Here is a 21,028-nt window from a genome sequence, read left to right on the forward strand (position 1 = left end):
GTTGGCGGGTTTGTGGCATTGGGTCCAATTTAATTTTTATCCCGACTAAATCAAGCTCTTAGCAGCCTTTCCACGGGTCAGGCCCGTTGAAGGTGAAGCCTCATAGCCCAAACTTTAGGAGAATTGGAGACATGAAAATCCTGATCGTAATTATGATTCCGGTTGATTTATGCACATGTGCTGATAATGGTCCGGTGTTGCCAGACTCAGAGCTGTCTGTTAGCGTTACCACGATGTTTGAGGTGCAACCTCTGGTTACCATGGTGACCGAGAGCTACTATTAGACCGATTTTTATTGTGATCAAGAATCCTGAGCTCCTATTGGTCACTCTAGGATAGGGTTAAAGAATAGGTAAGGAATGATTTGAATAATTTTAAGGTCGCTCGCGTTCTGGGATAAAGACAATGTTCACCTGTCCTGTCCGTGGGATAGTCCTTGGCGTCTTGCCACTGATCTTGCTCGCCGTAATCCCACGATTCCTCCTTACCCGTTTCCTGTCTGATGACCTCCGTGCGCTCGGTGATCTGGGCATGGAGCGAGGGGTAGTGGCACAACACGTCCAACAGATCGGCTCTCGTTAGGATATACAGGTCGCAGTTAGACTTAGCCCTGAAAAGGAGCAACATATTCTTGATTTGGGCAGCACACATACATTTCATGTATATAAATGGGCAGCACCCACACATTTCATAAATAGGCAGCATACACACATTCCATGTGTGGGAATGGATGTCACAGAGACCGGCGATATGTAGTCAGTTTTTTCGGGGTATACGTATTTCTGGAAGATGCTTCATGTCTGTAACCAAAAGACTATCAATATTGTATTGAATGGCATTATCGTTAGAATCAAAACTAGTTTCGTTGCAAATACGTCTTAGTTGTCGTATATTTGTCACTAAATACATGACACGTCGATGACATCCAGGTAATAAGATACTCAAGATAACAGTTAAGCAATTGGATAAGATTTGAAAACGGTCAGACGTTTCTGTCAGCATCGTCAGTGACTAAATGGCAAACTGGAGTTACCAGGTTTTAAACCAAAACTCTGAAATGTTAAGTAGACAATTCTAAGATGTTTCAATAGAAGACGAAGTCAAGACAAGAATACCTGACAGTGTATTCCCAGGGTTCGTTAAGGCCGACATGCATGTGGCCGAAGAAACTGCCGGGGCCAGCTGTGCACACCGCTCGGCCGGTGACGTCGTCCTCGTCCGGAGCAATTCTCTCCACCTCTCCGCGATGCACGTAGAACATCTACCACAAATGCACACAAATTTTACGAAGTTATCATTCATCTGAAGTATAACCAGTAGGTACCTATCTGAGTGATGAGGCTGTTGTAGTTCCTTCATCTGAAGTACAGCCAGTAGGTACCTATCTGAGTAATGAGGCTGTTGTAGTTCCTTCATCTGAAGTACAACCAGTAGGTACCTATCTGAGTAATGAGGCTGTTGTAGTTCCTTCATCTGCAGTACAGCCAGTAGGTACCCATCTGAGTAATGAGGCTGTTGTAGTTCCTTCATCTGAAGTACAGCCAGTAGGTACCCATCTGAGTAATGAGGCTGTTGTAGTTCCTTCATCTGAAGTACAGCCAGTAGGTACCCATCTGAGTAACGAGGCTGTTGTAGTTCCTTTTAACGTGCTCGAGGCACCTCCTCGATCAAGGGACTCCCATTCTACGTCCCTTCCGAAAGAAAAATGCAGCTCCAACCAGGATGCTCTTCCCTGGTCTTCAAGTTACCAACTAATTGGAACGAGGAGCTTAACTATGAGGCTGCTACCAGTTGAGCCACAGGAACATCCTTCAGTTATCAACTATGCTATGGAATAACAATCGCAGAATTATTGATCCACCGGTTCACAAGAGCTATAAAGGTTAAAGTAAGCAAGAACAAGGGAAATAAGGAAAATCTATGTAGAAAATAAAAGGCCACAGCTTCAAAATCTTTACCTATCTTTATCAATGGAAACATATCTACAATCAAAGTGACTATTTCCGCAAGTTGGATGCGCGTGGTAGCTAATCGCTTTCTTCACCTCAGTTGGAATGTCGTTCTTTCGGACAATGGGCTCGCCCGCCAGCACGAAGGTCGGCTTGAAGTACAGCGACACCATCTTCTCGAAACCGACGTCCATCCCTTGGAAGATCGGGACTTTCTCTGCACGTAAAGGCGTTATGAACGATTAAAGACTATGAGATGATAACTTGGGTGCCATGAGTGTGTATATGACAGTAAACCCTTCTCTTCTAAGATCTTTTCATTCTGAGAACTTTCTGTAAGCCTGCCCCAGGATACCCACACCGCCACTACCATAGACTGACTGTTCTAATGCAGGTCAATACACATTTACAACAGCAAAACAAAAGGTTATTAAAGGTTTATATGCAAAAAGTGCTGCTTCTGATTAAGGGTAAGGGTAGTCCCATCGTGTTGTTGAGGCCGTAGTGGGCAGTGGGCTGTTATCCACTGTGTCTAAGGCACAGCGCTGGGGAATTCGGAGTCCATCCCTTTCCTCCAACCACCTTTTACCTCCCCAACCGAAGTAAAGTACCCGTTTTTACACCTGCGTGGAGTGAGGGAAGTCGAGTAAGTGCCTTTCCCAAGGGAATAACTTCTAGCCAGGATCGCTAGGACGACTAAAGGCAAGTTTGTTGGCTTTGTATGTCTTCCATATGCAACAGATATGTATGCTGTAAAGTTTAGGTTCAGACAAGGCAACAGAAGAACAGATAAGACGCCTGCAGGGTAACTGGGTACAAACCGACGACACTCTGATATAACGTAAACGTCACGTCAGCCTCCAGGGCGATCGGCAAATCCTGGAACAGGGAGCCGGTGTTGATGCCGCGTGTTCGGACCCACATGTACTCGTAGTGCTGGTCGACGCGTTTCTGCAGTTGTTCATCCACACCGTAGCACTGGAAGAACGAACAGTCAGGTTAACTTTGCAATTCAAAAAGAAACTGCATAAAATTTCACGGGATGAACTCAAATATGAGTACTATGAAGGTGGCAAACAATGACAGTAAAGGAGGTTAAAAACTTCTAGAGGTCGGACCAGGAAGACACCACAAGACGTTGTCACAGACGGAGTGCTGAAGTCGTGACGAGTTTACCTTTAAGAAGGCGAAGATTAGCCTGAGTCTCTCCTGGTAGCGGGCGCGCTGTGCTGCCGCGTTGGCTAAGCTGGCCGCCACGCTGGCGATGACGTAGCCATAAAACACGATCCCGACGATCTGCAGCAGGGCCATGATCACCATCTGCCGCGGAGAAACACAAAAGGAAATGATTTTTTTCTTACAGTGGCATCCTCGTTAAACCAGGACCCATATCGCTCCACGTTACATCGGTCGCGGAATGGGCCCTGGTAAAAAGCTTCGCCACATATGGTTATGACGACGTCGCCACCAAAACAGCTTCAGCCAATCAGAGGGTTTGCTTCCTCTCATCGGAAGTCAACGCGCAAAGAACGCTGGGAAGCTATCGACCAATCAGGCTACGTGTTACGGCTAGCTCATTAATTATTCATGAGCTACAACTGCCGTTTTTGCCAAATAAGGTCAGCTCATTAATTATTCATGAGCAAGTCTCGTCGACCTGCCATAACCATATGTGGCGAAGCTTTTTACCAGGGCCCATTCCGCGACCGATGTAACGTGGAGCGATATGGGTCCTGGTTTAACGAGGATGTTACAGTGGTGGATCCAGGAAAAACATCTGATACTACTGATTGACTAAAACTGCGATTCGCAATCTTTGGTAACTTAAAATCACCTACACACACGTTTAGAAAGGCGAACGTTTTTTAAAACCTCATTCACACAATATTGTTGGGGCATGAAATGGATAACGATGCATCCAGTACAGTATTTTACCCTGTGTGCTTTATAATCGGTCCCACCACCTGCTTGTACCATACGGGATTCTTATGTCATACCTGGGCCTGATACGGGTGTTCCGGACCGTGTGATAACTATCCGGATCACATAGGGGGTTCGGGGGTGTTATCACACAGGCTTCCATGGAATATTTCGAATGCATTTCGAGCGCGCCGGTTGCGCTGCCATCGGAAATTCGAATACCAGATTCGGAGGTTAGAATCAATGTTGCTACAGTTTCATGTTCGAGGACACAAAACTCCCTCAACGTCTGGCGCATTCCGCGTTGAAATGTGTGTTTTCTCGGGTGGGTATGACCAAGGTATGACATAATACCAACATAGTACCAACCTCATAGTCCTGGTCTAGACTGGCGGTCAGGTCTCCATAACCCACGTTGAGTGCCGTGGCGCATGCCCAGTACATACTAGTGGCGTACATTTTGCCGAATTCGTCTTCCTTAAAGTCGTGTTCGTCCACCAAGGTTCGGTGGATCCAGTTATTCTGCACGCACGGCGTGGACAGGAAGGGCGGGCAGCCCATCATCCAGACCACGCACGTGGTCCAGTGGGTGAAGATCAGCGAGTACAACAGGAACTTTACCTCCCTGGTAAACGGGAACATTCGGATGTCAGTGATCATCAGTTAGATTTGCTACATGCGGATTGCTACATTCGTAAATGCGAAAATAAAGCACACGCACTGACAATGTTTGGAAACATGATGTTAGTTTATGGATAAGTTCTTTTTCAGAGAAATCATTTTGGTCTTTATCTTATGTCGCTTGCCTAAGGAAATGTAAAAGTGCCGGACCTGATTAGACCAGTCTCTATCTCCACCTTGGACTCCAGGTAGTCGGACGCCATGAGAAGGTTGTAGGCGATCAGGACGCGGTTCAGCCGAAGAAGGGCTACAAGGGCCATAAAGTCTGTATAGTCCCACTGTGAACGATATATCAGCACATTGTCATGATTCACGACGATTTAGCTAGAATTTCCAACGAAGGGAAGATGCTATAGCAATTTAACGAAAACGGGAGTGTTATTGTAATGATGCCGAGAGCAGACCAGCCTGGCGAGCCCTATGCATGTCTACAGCCGCCATGCATCAGACACTGATGCCTACATGCGAACGATTGATTGGAGTGTTATTGGGCGTAATAGTACTAATACTGTCCTGCTACACTGTATCATGAAATAGAGATGGATTGTCTGATAATGAATAAGCATGGTAATGTGTCGTCTCCAAAATAGACACTTCTGTCAACCCGTTCGCGAAAGGTGTTTTTGTGGAAGGCTGCTTCAGTAAAATGTTATGGCCTAACATGTGATTGAAGTCAGCAAATTCACATTAGAAAGTTTAACTAAGAAATGTCCTGTGAACATCTGAGAATCGCGTTGCTACGAGGAGCATCCCAAGACCACATACGTACGTCAGTGATGAAGGGAATGACCAGCAGCTCGATAGGAAAGCTGGCGATGATGTCCATGAGGAAGTTGGTATTGATGTAATGTCTGGCAGTCTCGACAGGGTGCGTCACCATTACGTTATTGTTATTGTAGAAGGCGGCGTGCAGCTTGATGTACCTATTAGGCGACGGTAAGATAGAAGGTGTCTCTCCAGGTCTCGCCTCTGCTCTCCAACAATACGTCTTTCACTTTGTTGTAAACGAAATTGAAGCAAACTTAGTTTATCCCGCTCTGTGTTCTACGAAAGGTCATTGTATTTGATACGTTTCTAGCAAGCGATTCGGTCGGAAATTCCAGTTTCTTGAGTTGGCGAACGGGTTGAATTCCGCGTAATGTAATTCACCTACTCAAGCGAACTTTCATGCTTACTACACACGCAACATCATTCTTGGTAGACGTTCTTGGATCCCAGCGCAACGTAGACTTACATGTCCACGAAGTTACACACGTCCAGGCCGATGTTGATGCCGAATAAAGCCCAGGACTCGCGCAGAAAGGCGGCCTGTAAGGTGTAGGTGAGGGTGGAAGCGGCTGCCATCGTCAGACGCAGGATTATCCATACCCGGAACCACAGACCGGAGGTCAGGAAGGTACGTCTGAAAAGAACGTCACGGTGTCATCATATATGAGAATTAATTCCTGTTCCTCAGTTCGATCGAGATAGGGAGGGTACCGACCAGACATCCACCCCCCACTCACCCGCCCCCCACACCCAACTAACCAGCCACCAACTAACCAGCCACCAACCAACCAACCAACCAACCAACCAACCAACCAACCAACCAACCAACCAACCAACCAACCAACCAACCAACACACCCACCCACCCACCCAACTAACCAACCAACCAACCAACCAACCAACCAACCAACCAACCAACCAACCAACCAACAGACAAACAAACAAACAAACAGCAAATGCCAAGACTGTCAGCTATAGTTGAATTTATGATAAATATCTTAAGCCGAGCAAGATTAAGCTACGAGAGAGTTCTTACCTCATCAGCATCTTAGACAGGATGCGGACCGGAGCGCGCACCCGGCGGAACGGCTCCAAGTACTCTTTGTCGTCAGCAGGGTTGAACTTGAAGACGGGCTCGGACCTTTTGCGGAACAGACTCGGGAGGTAGAACGAATCCAGCTGCTCGTCATCGGTCATGGCCGCGACTTGGCTGTAGGACCTGATCCGTTCCGCCTGTGGGCCTTCTTTCCCCGGCTTTATGGTACTCAGCCGTAGTGCTTCGTGGAAGTCGTCCGCCTTCGACAGATCGTGAAATTGCCTAGAAAAGATTGAACACCATTCAACTTATACTAGTTACCGTTCATCGTGCAATTGGCATCATTCCGTGGGTGTCAGAAGCAGAAAAAGTAGTTATGATATTGTTACTAACAATGATGCCAAACGCTTACGGTGTGAAGATACAAGCGCGTGGCAGGCAAAAGTTGAGATAAACTTACGGAGACTTTAGCTGTCCGTAACCGGTTAAATTTCACCGGGAAGCATGATTGCGCACGATAAAACTTTTACATACTTTTCGGCGAGGGGATACTTTGATAGCACATCTTCCAGGTCATCTCTGTTTAAGATGATCAGCTCGACATATGTCCTGGATCTGATCGTGTCCGGCTGTTGGTCGCCGAAGATCAGAGACAGTTGTCCGAAGAACTGACCGGGGCCCATCACACAGATCGTCTCCGTCAGGTCATCCGCCAGGATCTGTGCAGTCATGTAGGAAATCGTTATTCTAGCAAGGCGAGGGATAGTTCTGGGGATCATCGCTGTCAATGTTTCTTTTCGTTTGCTCTTGTTTCAAAAATAAATTTGATGTTCTATTCTTACTCTAGATCCAAAAGTGGAAACAATTCACCGGGTTTTGTTATTTGGCGTATTTCGTATTACGCCATGACAGTGGGTTTTGTACAATCGGTTAAGAGAATATTCCTGCTCTCAAACGAAAGTCGAGATTTGTACTAGCAATACTAGACAGATACCTCGCAGTACCCCTTCCGGATCATGTGCAGGTCGCGGGTGACGTCACCAGAGTACACGATGACGTCACCGGGTGCGTACAGCACAGCGCGCGTGCGCACTGCCAAGTCTCGTAGAAAGGAAGGATCTGTCTCCTGAAACAGTGGGACCTGCGGAAATACGGCACACCATGCTGTTTAATGCTGAGATTACACATGTTCAACTGCAAGCCACCATCACAATCGTAAAAACCTACCTTACATGAAAAAGTTTTAAACGGGACAGCGAGACCCTTATAAACCCGGAGCTAGTCAATGAGCTGCCACGACTGGAGGTTGTCGGGAGGTGTTGTTTTACTACCAGTTGATCATGCGCACAGGTAGAAGGTGCAGGGGGCAGTACCGGCCTTGCGTCGAGCTACTCAACGCAAATATGTGCTGCTCTCTGAACAGTTTCATCAAGTTGGAGAGTCACTTGATAACACGGTTCTTTATTCACAACTAGGATATATATACAACCAACAGCCGACGTTTCGGTGACCGTCTGTCACTTTCCTCGGGGCAATACTGACCGGTACTTTTCCACACAACAGCTAGGTGTCGCTGATAACAATGCGGTCCCAAACGCAACCTATTGTGATATATGTGGTCCCAAACATAAAGTATCGTCAGATATAAAGAATATCTATTGCCTTGTTTACAAAAAGATTGTCCGTCTGCAAGAAATAAGAAAGTTAAACAGTGTCAGTTGCTTCTTACGAATGCGGTCCCAAACGTCTACTCCAGTCAATAAACCTCGGCAGCTTCAAAACTAAGAGGATCCTTTCATAGATGCGGAAAAGCGCCTCACCTGCTCCAAGACTTCTTTGGCCTCTTCGAACGCGACGTCCTGTTGTAACGCGACCGGCATGTCGTGCATGAGACCCATGGTCCCTGCGCTCTCGCCTCTGGAATTGAAAACGCCACGGCGACTTAACCCACGAGAACATGGACATGAATCATGACTCAATGCAGTTACCATCTACATACTAGTATACTAATAACATAGCATAACAGCCCAGGTAGCCCGGAGTTATGCTATAAACGACAAATCACTTAGACCTGAGATCTTGACTTACCTGAGCTTTCGCCACGTCAGAACCATGTAGTTGACCACGCGACGCCGCAGGTTGGGACATATCTCATGGTCCTTCATGAATTGTCTCACTACTGTCAGCCGTCCCTGGTAGTCAACCCTGCAGCCGGAACAAAGTACCCCTAGGTAGTCACATCTACGGTCATCGTCCGTCATATACTATCTTACTGACCCTAAATCGTAAAATGCACTTCTGTATTTTCTTCTACATGCACCATGATCACATCATGATTAAGTTCTTCTTATTCTACAATACGGTAGATTTGATAATACCAAGGATTATACACTGGCCTACATGGCTTTATTTTCACCAAATAACGGATACTGAAGTCAAGTCATTTGTCAGTGATTAAAGGGAATAACTGGAGTAGCATGGCTTCATTTTCTTCAGAGATGCCTTTCATATCTACATTTATCTTATTTGGACCTGTAATGGCAGTTAAATAATCTCCCGATGCCTCACTATCCCTATCATTACCGCCGTGACTATGCCTTACCTGGCAGCGTCCATGTTCGCCTTTGTAGCCGCGATCTCGCTGACGCAGTAGCCACACAGCAGCAGCCCGACGACCATGACCGCCATGGCCAGGACGCGGCCGGTGGTGGTGCCCGGCACGATGTCCCCGTAACCCGTGCTCGTCATCGTCGCGGTGGTGAAGTAGAAGCTGACGAAGTAGTGGTGCATGGACATTTCCTTGGCTGCGAGGCCGAGGCTGTCCACCCAGTCGCCCTCCACACACCTGCAGGGACACGAAAACTCACTTATTGTTTTGTTCCTCATCTTGCGTGCCAGCCAGCCAGCCAGCCAGCCAGCCAGCCAGCCAGCCAGCCAGCCAGCCAGCCAGCCAAATAGCCAGCCAAATAGCCAGCCAGCCAGCCAGCCAGCCAGCCAGCCAGCCAGCCAGCCAGCCAGCCAGCCAGCCAGCCAGCCAGCCAGATAGCCAGCCAGCCAGCCAGCCAGCCAGCCAGCCAGCCAGCCAGCCAAATAGCCAGCCAAATAGCCAGCCAAATAGCCAGCCAGCCAGCCAGCCAGCCAGCCAGCCAGCCAGCCAGATAGCCAGCCAGCCAGCCAGCCAGCCAGCCAGCCAGCCAGCCAGCCAGCCAAATAGCCAGCCAAATAGCCAGCCAAATAGCCAGCCAGCCAGCCAGCCAGCCAGCCAGCCAGCCAGCCAGCCAGATAGCCAGCCAGCCAGCCAGCCAGCCAGCCAGCCAGCCAGCCAAATAGCCAGCCAAATAGCCAGCCAGCCAGCCAGCCAGCCAGCCAGCCAGCCAGCCAGCCAGATAGCCAGATAGCCAGATAGCCAGATAGCCAGACAGACAGACAGACAGACAGACACACACACACACACACACACACACACACACACACACACACACACACACACACACACACACACACAGACAGATACGCAGACAGACACACACACAGACAGACACGCAGACAGACACACACACACACACATAGATAGAGACAGACACGCAGGCAGACAGACAGACAGACACATACATAGATAGACAGAGACAGACACGCAGACAGAGACACACACACACACACACACACACACACACACACACACACACACACACACACACACAGACAAACAGACAGACAGAGCCTCGGCGGTACGCACCATTCCTGCGGGTCTGTGCTGAACCCCGGGCAGGATTGCGCGTACAGCAGGCAGGAGCACCAGTGGGCGAACAGGATGTAGTACGTGAACAGCTTCAGGGACCGCGTCAGGAAGATGTCCTTGTTCAGCGACTCTTCCATCTTGGTGAAGAACTTCGGGATCTGAAGATTCGCCGTGGAATGTTCGGTAAGGTCAAAATAGCGAATCGTTGACGTGGAATACGTGACATAGACTGAACTTCATCAGATCGGTAGGCGACATGGTGGTTTATCAACTATAAATCCAATTATGATAAGACGTAAATGAACAAGTAGATTATAAGATAATTGCCAACATCGGGTATTTGTTAGAGTCAGACTGTTTGATTGCAGCTAAATTGCCTGGCAAGCGGTGACACAGCATTTCCAAGGTACATTTAGAGGGAGTGATTTCTTACCCTATAGACTTTGATGAGTCTGTTCAGCTTGAGACAGGCGACTAGTCCGAGCCGGGCTGTGCCACGATGCGGCGATGTCAGGGCGAACAGGTCGATCGGCAGGATGCTGCACAAGTCCAGCACGAAGCTCCCGCTGCGGACGTAATGCGTCCTGATGGACCCCCAGTCTGTCAGGATTCCTGTGGAAAATATCAATCAGATACTCACATTACACACTGGCAAAAACTACACATGTGATGACGGCGAATCAGGTATATCAACAAGTAATATGGCTTGAAACCAACGAAGAAATTTGCTGACAAATAAAAGAGAGGTAAAGGTAGTGCCATTGCATTGTTTAGGCCGCAGTTGGTTATTATCCACCGTGTCCAGGGCACCGCCTTTTACCTCCCAAACCGAAGCCAGGTACTGATGGGTTTTGGGTTACTGGGTCGTGTTGAGTGCCTGTTGAATTTTCAAGGGCACAACATCGGTGGCATGTCAGCAGATTCGAACCTAGGACCTCTGGGTTCTGGGCCGAACACCTTAACTGTAACGGCAGCGCGCGATGCCACGCTGAAAACTATCAGTATGATTTTGCTCTTCAAAAGCTTCAGGTTATTGGAGGGGGGGGGCTAATCCACATCTTTTTGCAGCTAAGGCTAGAAACACATACACTGATGTAAGTTTGAGAGTGTTCCCCATCAAAATTGAAGAAGAGGGTAATGTACAGTGATCTCACCGTTGGGTGTGAAGATGCCAGTTCTCAGCCTGATGATCAGATCCAGCAGCAGCGGAACGTCCATCAGGTACGACACGACGAACCCTGCGCTGCCCACGGCCCAGGCGGGGTTGGTGCCTACACTGCGGACAAGACACGGAAATACAATGTACATCACCACACTATTCAAACAGCCTAATCAACACAGAGAGACCGGTAAAAAAGGCATTGAAACTTTGTAAAAGGTACAATTAGTTCCGTAGCCTTGATCGGAAAAAGGGAAAGGTAGTTCCGTAGCCTTGATCGGTAAAGGTAAAGAGGAACCAACACCAATTCAAGTTAACTGTTCCAACTAGCAAGTGTAGCATTTTTCTGCGACATTCAAACTGACAACGCCAAATACCTGGTGACATAGAAGGCTGCGAAGTAGCTGTGACTCAGGCAGACTGCGAAGATCATGATGATGATGAAGATTTCCCAGCCGCGGCAGAAAGTGGAGGTGGGGTCCAGCACGTGAGACGCCACCCAGTCAACCACGGCAAGGCACTTCAATCTGAACCACTGTGGGAACAAAATTACAGAGCTGGAGAAATTGTGACAGCCGTTATAGGACAGCAACGACAAGGGAACAACTCCGTATAACTCTGCTACATTTCGGCAGTCAAATGACTTCTACTTCAGGCAAAATGAACGTCGCGGACAATTAACTTATGGGCGGCCATTCCATTCCATCCAACGTGCCATCCCAATTCAATCCAGCAAGTTAATTCCAGTATCTACAGCACAAAAGCTCATTGGTGACGTATTTTAATGGCGTCCACAAATGCAGAACCCGAATGCCAAGCCATTAATAGTATTATTGAAGTAATATGTTAATTAACTCACGGCGCACGGGGCTCCCTCCTCGACTGGCGGTTTCACGTTCACGTTCAGAATATCCACTGAGTCGCTGAGCTTGATGGATTTCCTGGAGCCGGAGGCTCGGCGTGGATCCGTGACGGGCGGACTTCCCGGACTCCCGGACGCTTTCGCTTGCCCTGCGCTGTCTGCAGTTTTCATCTGAGCACTGCTGCCCGTGATGGAATCTCGGTGACCGGTCATCGGGTCCGTAGATGGCTTCCTGAGGGACAAACGTCTGAGAGCAGACGCCCGGCGCATGGACACGGGAGACCCAACAGCTTCCACTGAAAAATAACACGAGACACTTCTTATCTTACGTTTTGGGGGAAATTTATTCAACACAAGATGAAACAAGGAGTTGGTCTCATACTTCTGTGAAATATAAGTTAGTTATATTGTATTGTATTTTTATGTCTTTCTCATTTGTTTGTTGTATGATATGGGCCAGGTGCCTGAATTAAAATTGAAATGAAATGAAAAAAATATAAATAAATAAAAGATATCTTAAGTTTTTTAAGTTTCTTGACAAACGAAGACCGAAAACAATACCCTTGACGGCGTACGATAAATGGCCCGGGTTCTGTTGGTTGTGATGTTTTGAAACAGCGCTAGCTTGTACCTTATATTGAGGGTACTGCATAACAAACTTGACAAAATACTTGTATCAAAACTCGCTCGCGGTAGGTTGAGAACTACAAATGCATCAAACACCGATCCATGAACACTACCACCGTACTTTCAGGTGCCTCGCTCGCTCCCGGGGTCAGGTGCCCGAACATGCCCTCTATGCCCGCGCCCACGTCCACGAGCCCAGAGAGCGGCGAGTCCGGACAGCCGAAGCGCTGTAGAGCCATCTCGTAAAGACGCTTCATCACTGAAACACATGGACACAAACCATGACTTAACTAACCTGCAACCGCGCGCCGCCAGGGATGAGAATCTGTGCCCTTTCTGAGATGCCTTTGCATTTTCTTATCAATCTGCTATCACAGAGAAGGCCCAATGGTGATAAATATTTAACAAATACGATATCTAAGATTTCCAGTTTCCTGAATTTTTGACTTGTAATGACAAATAAAATGACAAGAGAAATAATGATTCCCAAACACAGGTTAATCTGAAACACATCATACACATCCCATGGAAAGGAGAAAAGTTGTTCCTACCCTCCGGATAGTGGTTGAGAATGACGTGTAGATCTTTCTTCTCCAGAACCATCAGGTCACAGTTGGTGGCAGCGCGAAGGTTGGCTGTGCGCGGGATGTTGAACACCAAGCTGAGCTGTGGAAGAGGACCGCACGGTACGAGATGGTTGACGCACAATCCAAAGTATTCCTGATTCTCAAATCAAAATCGAGAAACTACAGCACATTCGTCGCGTACTTTACACGTCAATTCATTCAAACTTTGAGTTAAACACCAACGTTTTATACCAACGTCCATACAGTATAATCTCCAAGCAGATCTATTGGTGGTAATGTCAGTATCCAAAGGGCAAAAGCACCGATAGATCTGCTTGGAGATTACACACAGTCCACTAGTACTGGCTGAAAACGTATACATACCTCTCCGAACACCCTTCCATGTTTGAAGGAGGCCAAGGACTCGCCCTCCTTAGAAACCACCTGAAACAAAGGCAAGTACGATAGAATCAGTTCCACAAACGTGCAGCAATCATACCTATACAACACAGGCTGGTCTCCGTTTGAGACTTTGCTACATTCTGTAGTGCATGTTACATCGACAGTAGACAGCCATAGCTGACAGAAACCCAGTCTAATTCTACTGCTTCATTTACAAGGTAAAACATGTCCATGGAAACAATTCATCCAGTGAGTTGATGTCATGTTGATTAAATGTTCACAGCATGGTATACCTTATAACTTTCGGGGAATAGATAAGAGCAAGGAAAGTCGCGTAAAGTGCATTTCCCAAGTGCACAGCATCGGGACATGTTAGGGGATCGAACTCATGACCCTTGATTCTGGACCCAACACTCTAACGATTACGCCACACGAAGTCACATGAACGTTTTTGACTTGTATAATCCGCCTCACCTCGATTTCCCCTCTGTGCACGAAACACATCTGACTGGCGGAGTCTCCCTTCACGGCGATCACCTGACTCGGCAGACACAGGGTCGGCTTCAGGATCAGAGTGAGCATGCGCAGGAATCCCATGTTGTGATGGGCGAAGAACTGCGTCTGGAATTTGACAAAAGGGAGTAGGTTCCCAATTATTCATTGAAATGAATCAAAGAGAAAATGATAAAGGGACAGAATTAGAGAGAGGGAGGGAGAGCTAGAGAGAGGGAGAGCTAGAGAGAGGGAGAGCTAGAGAGAGGGAGAGAGGGAGAGAGGGAGAGAGAGAGAGGGAGAGAGGGAGAGGGGAGAGGGAGAGAGGGAGAGGGAGAGAGGGAGAGGGAGAGAGAGAGAGGGAGAGAGAGACAGAGAGAGAGGAGAGATTATGCAATTTTTGTCAGATCAACAAAGTGTTGGAATTTTTTTTTGTGTGTCATGATATTTTTCTCTTTCCATTGGGTTTCAGGAGCGACAGGAAATAACAGTTATTCTGTTATTTTACCTTATCTAAGATGCCCTTGTTGGTCTGGAAGGCGATCTCGGCGCGGAAAGTGAAGGGAAGAATGTCGAAGATGCCCTCGCTCTCGACGCCTCTCTGCCGACTCCAGAAATACTTGTAGTACTTCAGAATCTGTTTCTGCTTCGTCTCGGGGATGTCCTCTTCCATCTACAGTGACAAACACAGCACAAAACAGAACACAACAGCAAAGACATTAATAGAAATGTGGACACGGCAGCAACCGCGGTTTGGAACGGATGTGACGCCGCATCTGTTCGGGCAACGAACGTGTTTACAAGTTTACATGAACATTGTTGTATTGAGAATGTATCGTTTTAGCGAGATTGATCTATTGTCTGTTGTGTCACGTCAATTTTTTGTCCGTGCTCTATCTGAGAGCACCATACAAGTATGTACGGTATGACAACAAGCAGCAGTTATTGAATATATACATTCAAGTGTCGGTTGTAGATTCGAACTACCGTAGCCTGACGAATCGCGCTCCTAGTGTAGAGCTTGTGTAAATACAGGCTACGAACTACCGTATATATGAAAATGTGAGCTTAACGCATACCAGATATTGCTTGATGGTGTCGAGGTGATGAGTGAACTGGGCTCGCTGTAAGTCCAGATTTGTCAGCATTGACGTCATACCGCCGAGAATCAGGCCGAAGAACACCGCCACGCCCGCCAGCATGGCTGCGATGGAGTACGCCTTTTCACTCAGCTCTTTGGCGTGAACGTCGCCGTATCTGTGAGAAAAGGAGAGAAATAGAGCTAATCATAGAGAAAACAATTACCTTGTATTGTTCCTTCCATTTTCTATTCTCCAAAGGCTTCATATTTAGATTCGATTCCTCCATTTCCTAGCGATAGACTTGGTTCTTCACAAAAGTTACTGTCACAATGCATTAAGGAGCTGAACACAATCTACATTCCATTGACTAAGTCCTGGCTTGAACAACACGAAACATATTTTTGACAAACATTTAATCATTACACACAACATAAAAAAAAGATTGCTCTGGGGAGCTTTCGAGACGAATTCTCCGTCTCTTCGTCAACCCGGTAATAAAGCCAGATCTCGTCTTGGAGTTCTCTTGTCACGTGACTTGATGTTGATTATCACGTGACAAGAGACATGTTTAAACACCGGTACCTACCCTGTAGAGGTGGATGTTGCCGTGGCCCAGTACATGGAAATTACATATTCGTAGCCGGTGTTGGTGTTCGGGAATACCATGTCCGCACCTGTGCAAACGTAGACACAATACCGTACATGTTTTTGTTATGAAGGTAACGTTACCGACCGAACATTGACAAAGCACAGCCGGTGAAAACTTCGATGCAAATCGAAACGTCGCTATCCCAGAAAGGGGAAGTATTGCAGAAAGTGTCCTTCTAGTAGAATAACTTGCTATCCCGACCAATCGATTGCTTTGAAAATCAGATTCGAATCAGCCATTACCAGACAAATCGCCTTCAAAGTTGCCTTAACGACTTAATCTGGCAAAACAAACTCGCCAGTAAGATGCTGGAAGGTGTCAGCTTTCAAAGGATGACAATTTTCAGATTGACAATTCTGGCACTTTGGAAGTGATACAAAGTGCCCGTGATTTATCGTTTAAAGAAAAATAGTTTGTACTACGTTTAGACGAACCATACGGTTCGCAAGTACCATACTGGGTCCTTTATCTGCAATATTATCATTTAGTACTGGTACCTACGTCCTTCGGCCCCCTCAGTCCATCCTTCGTGTTCACATTCTTCTGTGATGCCCCAGTGTTTTCCTGTACATCCCAGTGCGAACCATCCGCATGCCATGAGGTGCACGCACAGCCAGGACACAGCCGTGTATTTCATGGTGCGAATGTACTCCGTCTTCAGCCCGAGCTCCATCTCCAACATGTCTGTAAGGACAGGATCATATCATAGTAAAGGACGCGTTGACAGCTCAAGAAAGTCTGTTGGATTCTTTGAATAACATCAAAAGCTTGCCACAAGAAATGAAAAGTGGGCAAAATCCTCCGTCACGGGGCTAAAATCATATCTAACTAGAGTTCCACGAACACATTATCTTCGCCAAATAATCAAGGCTTATTAAGGAGAGTGATTAATATTTACATGCTTATCATCCCCAGCAAATTTGATCATACACCATACCGTTTGAAAGTTACGATTTGGGGAGAATGAGGCCAGTCTAGATAGGGATAAAAATCATTTGGTGGTACAGGACTAGTATATGTGTATAGTGTGCTGATATATGTTATAACTGGTCATCAAAAATATTGAAAGTTATGATTAGATGGTACAGTCAACATATATGAATAAAATAAATCTTTACTCCATATCATACACATTTTGCAAGACATACATGTGACTTGTTCATACGGTGCTAGGTAATACCTAGCAGTGGTGCAGTTTTGGTGCAGTGTACCCTCTTAGCAGAAGAGTGCTGGTTTTTGACATGTTTTTAGGTGCTTTTGTCAGGCTTTCTATTTTGTCCCCTTTCCGTTATGTCTCCAACCATGTGTTGGACACAAATTGCTAAACTGAACACGTTAAAAACCAACCGGACCCACACATCTGCTTGGAGTGTAGTGAGACTGTCCCAACTGTTTATTTATGTGCCCAATTCGTTTATTTATACTTCTAGGCAAGGCCCTCTGTTGACCTGTTAGCGGCAAAACACTGTCACACGGCCCATTGTGAAATGTACTTGGATTTACAAACTATCCTTACTAATTATGCAGATTAGCTCCTGTTTTCTATAATTATACATCGATTGTGTAAAGCACCATCTGAGCTCTCTACATACAAAACTTCACGACGATCTGTCGACCCCTTCTAAAGTTATTCATGTCCGAAGGTCAAAACAAAAACACCCACTGCAGTTCTTAACAAGCCGCTAGGGGGCCCAAACTTACAGAACTTACTTCTTGTGGCGTGAACTATCTACCATACAAATATCATGACCATAGCACTTTCAGAAAATATGCCACTAAATTTTGAAGCTCCGCTGCAGTACCTTAGGTACTCGCTAGAAGGCCCATTATCGAACATGACCTTCCTTTCCGTAAACCCTACCCACCACTCATCATCATACAGATCCATCAACAGCTTCTTGAGTTATGTTGTCCACAAGAATTACACATCCACACAAAGCCCGCTGCAGTACCGACGGAAAATGCCAGGAGAACCATTTTTGAACTTGATCTCTGTTTCCACAACATCTACACACCTGCAAAAAATCATGAAGATCCATCAACGTTTCCGTCACTTTTTTCGCCTACATACAAACGCACAAAAATTAAAAGTCTGCTGCAGTACTGTTGAAAAACGCAAGGTAAACCATTTTTGAACTTGACCTTCCTTTGCGCAACCACTACACACCTACCAAAAATCATAAAGATTCATCAAAGGTTTCTTGAGTTATGCTCTTGACATACATACAGACCCACCAAACAGCTGGCTCAACCGAAAACATAATCTACCCCGAGTGCTATAGTACTCGGCGAAGATAACAAGGAAAGGTGACGAGAGAAATGAGAAAGAAAGGCGTAGATGCATTGTAGCTACACATCTACGTAAAACGTTGTTTCTCTCCACTCCCCACGCAATCCCCGCTGTTATATTTGGCATTTCCTTCTAAAGTTAGTAGATGCAACAGTTTTGTGATATAGAAACAAACTCACGTACCAAAGAAAGTCTGGACTCTATACATTCTCAAAAGACGATTCAGTTGAAACATCGCCATCGTCCTCCAAAAGGACTGCCCTGGAACTGCAAAGGCAATCAGCTCTAGCGGCAAGAGGGAAAGAAGGTCGACAATAAACGTTCGTCTGATGTACCGCCGTCTGATGAGCTTAAGATCGGTCACTGGAACGCCGTAGTCAAAGTACACGTAGAAAAACTGTAGTATGATGTCCATGAGGTACAAGGCGTCGAAGATGTACATAAGGATCCACAGCTCTGTGTGTCTGGATTCGAACGATACTTTGAAAGTGCCGATGCAAGCCGTTGCCACGCATGTTATCGCAACGATCGCTTCCCACACCCGGGACGCGTTTGTCATAGGGTAAATGTAAGTCCTCAGTAGTTTTCTCTTCTCCTCCGGGCGGTCATTTGGATGGGCCGGAGTGGCTTCGGACGGGGTCGGTAGTTGCCCCCCATTCCGGTGGGTCCGGCCCTGTGCCATTTTCACTCAACATATGAAGCTCTACATTTGAACAAACGTTTGAGTGTTCGATTCATTCGAAACCGTGTTTCTCGAACCTAACGTAATTCATTACGTGTGCACTCGAACGTTCCATACGCAGATAGAACGTATCGTGCATACAGGCTAACCGTAGGTCATGGCCTTCCACCCAAATCTCTCACGTTGTTCAGTGAAACATCGGCAAGGACAGAGGAAGACAGAGTTCTTTGACCTGAAACAGAGTTAAATGTATGTATGGTGAAAGTGCATGTGCATCGCATGCAAATGTGCTAAACTAATGTCTCAGCCATTCTCTATGAAAAGTTTTTCTGCAAGTTCGTACACAAATGTTACTTGCAAGTCACGTTACATGGAAGAAGCACAGGAGACATACATTTGTACATGTGGAGAAAAAGACAGTGGCTGACATGTTGTAACAAGGGACTACTCAAGGAGCAGTGCTGGCTATTTCTAACAAGTTTAGACAAGTTGGGTATGACTTGGTTTTTGGGAGCAGGGAAAGACGAAAAGCCCCACTTTTTCTGCAACTTGTTGGTTCTGTGATTTTAGAGGAAAGTGGATTTTTGTTCGTCCGTGAATGTGAGAAGGTTCGGGTAGGTCGTGGTGACTTCTTTAACCAATGCGGTTCTTTCGTTGTAATTAAGTGAACATTTTGGAAATGAAACGTGTATCGTCTTCCAACGCTTTAGAAGTACAGTATTTACAAATTCTATGTAATATATGTACAGGAACGATAAATGATTGTTGTGTTTCTCACCCAAAGTGCTCTTCAGCATCATTGGTAGCCTTTCTGCGGCCCAGCATGCTGCATGCCAGTATCAGGGCATCTCTACCCCCGCTGGCGTGCACCACACCTAGCCTCCGCCAGGATTCCTACGGGGGTACGGAGAGTAGAAGTCGGAAAAAAGAACGTGAGAACAAATTCAGGAGAATCAGTCCGCGGGAATTTATAAAGATTTAATAGAATTGAAAAATACAGAACTGCGCCGCCAACGAAACCCTACGGTGGCAAAACACCCCTGGCAAAAATACTCTCCCTACAAGTGTAGTTAGTCTGATAGAGAATACGCCACACCGCTTCCCACAATTCGTGCGGATCGGTCGTTATGAGAAGTAAGATAACTCCATGTTAGTCTGTGTATATGGATAAGAAATTCCACTGGAAGTTGTAATAAGGCCATGTTAATTTGATTATATGGATGACATCCCCTGGGCACCCCAACATTGACGCGAGCGTGAGAAAAAGATAAATGTTAGTAAAAGTTACCATGAAATCTCCGCGGTCAGGAAGGTTGAACAAAAGACTGAACATACAGAACATGGCATACCAAATAATAAACTCTACGTTTCTGTTCATTCACATTTCTTTTCTTGGAAGTCTTTGCTCAGGGTTCAAAATATATTTTCCAGCTAAGTTGTAAAAAATGCACGTGGAGCAAAAAGATTACCATGGGAAAAAGTGGCAAGGTATGACAGGAGTATCTGTTTTACGACATTATTTGGAATTGACGGCTTTTATTTACTCATTTTGTAGCTTGTTGGCATGATTTATAGTCTGGTTGCAAACAGATTCTGGTTTCTTTATTTTTAGAAATGGACGAAAGTTGATGCACGCGCTGATATCATCCATATGATTAATTGCAAGTCAGTGGAACATGACGTCGTCTGCGTGACAAATTCTTACTCTCGGACAGACCCATTGAATGAGGGAAACAATTACATTTTTTACTACTTCTAGCTATAGTATCAATACAACTACATGCAGCATGGGAATCACTATGGAAACTCCCGCGAAACAAAAAAAAAGGTTCAGGTGGAATCTTCGCATAGCAACCAGACTCGTTCGAATGTCACCGTTGACGACGTTCTAAAAACGAGCATTCGAACACGTCTGAGTTCGAATGTTGACCTAGCAAAGACTTCGATCTTCCGTAATTCGATCCGAACGCATGTTCGATTCCATGCGGGGTCACCTGAGGCCAGTTTCCATTGTAGGTCAGATGAGGTCACTACAGTGTTTTTATACAGTTTCATGGCAATCAGGGAACGGCATGTGCCCCCCTATCCCTCACTCTGATGTCACCATGCCACCAATCCGCACTTG

At 46.3% G+C, this 21,028-nt stretch overlaps 1 protein-coding gene across 1 annotated transcript; it reads right to left on the reverse strand.

Annotated features, from left to right (window-relative positions):
* Positions 1 to 58: 58 nt before the first annotated feature.
* Positions 59 to 19,584, reverse strand: LOC136425203 (uncharacterized). Its single transcript, XM_066413999.1, has 30 exons — positions 18,405 to 19,584; positions 16,433 to 16,615; positions 15,869 to 15,956; positions 15,280 to 15,457; positions 14,709 to 14,873; positions 14,183 to 14,329; positions 13,691 to 13,750; positions 13,292 to 13,406; positions 12,862 to 12,999; positions 12,111 to 12,409; positions 11,629 to 11,786; positions 11,247 to 11,368; positions 10,526 to 10,704; positions 10,090 to 10,250; positions 8,956 to 9,198; positions 8,442 to 8,558; positions 8,174 to 8,270; positions 7,348 to 7,494; positions 6,888 to 7,072; positions 6,354 to 6,635; positions 5,785 to 5,952; positions 5,320 to 5,473; positions 4,701 to 4,828; positions 4,239 to 4,494; positions 3,126 to 3,269; positions 2,771 to 2,927; positions 2,045 to 2,166; positions 1,116 to 1,261; positions 414 to 610; positions 59 to 99 (listed from the first exon to the last, which is right to left on the reverse strand). Exons 1-30 carry the CDS (start codon positions 18,901 to 18,903, stop codon positions 59 to 61), a joined length of 5,076 nt encoding a protein of 1,691 aa, XP_066270096.1. The 5' UTR covers positions 18,904 to 19,584.
* Between the last annotated feature and the right edge of the window lie 1,444 nt (positions 19,585 to 21,028).

Source organism: Branchiostoma lanceolatum, chromosome 19, assembly GCF_035083965.1.
Source record: "Branchiostoma lanceolatum isolate klBraLanc5 chromosome 19, klBraLanc5.hap2, whole genome shotgun sequence".
NCBI classification, from domain to species: Eukaryota; Metazoa; Chordata; class Leptocardii; order Amphioxiformes; family Branchiostomatidae; genus Branchiostoma; species Branchiostoma lanceolatum.

Bases quoted from the DNA above. Each gene is read 5' to 3' on its own strand.
- LOC136425203 (XM_066413999.1), bottom strand. From the start codon at position 18,903: ATGGCACAGGGCCGGACCCACCGGAATGGGGGGCAACTACCGACCCCG. The intron at 9,199-10,089 runs GTGCGTACCGCC...GTGTCCCTGCAG, and splicing joins AGCACAGACCCGCAGGAATG to GTGTGTGGAGGGCGACTGGG. The intron at 611-1,115 runs GTATTCTTGTCT...GCTCCTTTTCAG, and splicing joins CCCTGGGAATACACTGTCAG to GGCTAAGTCTAACTGCGACC.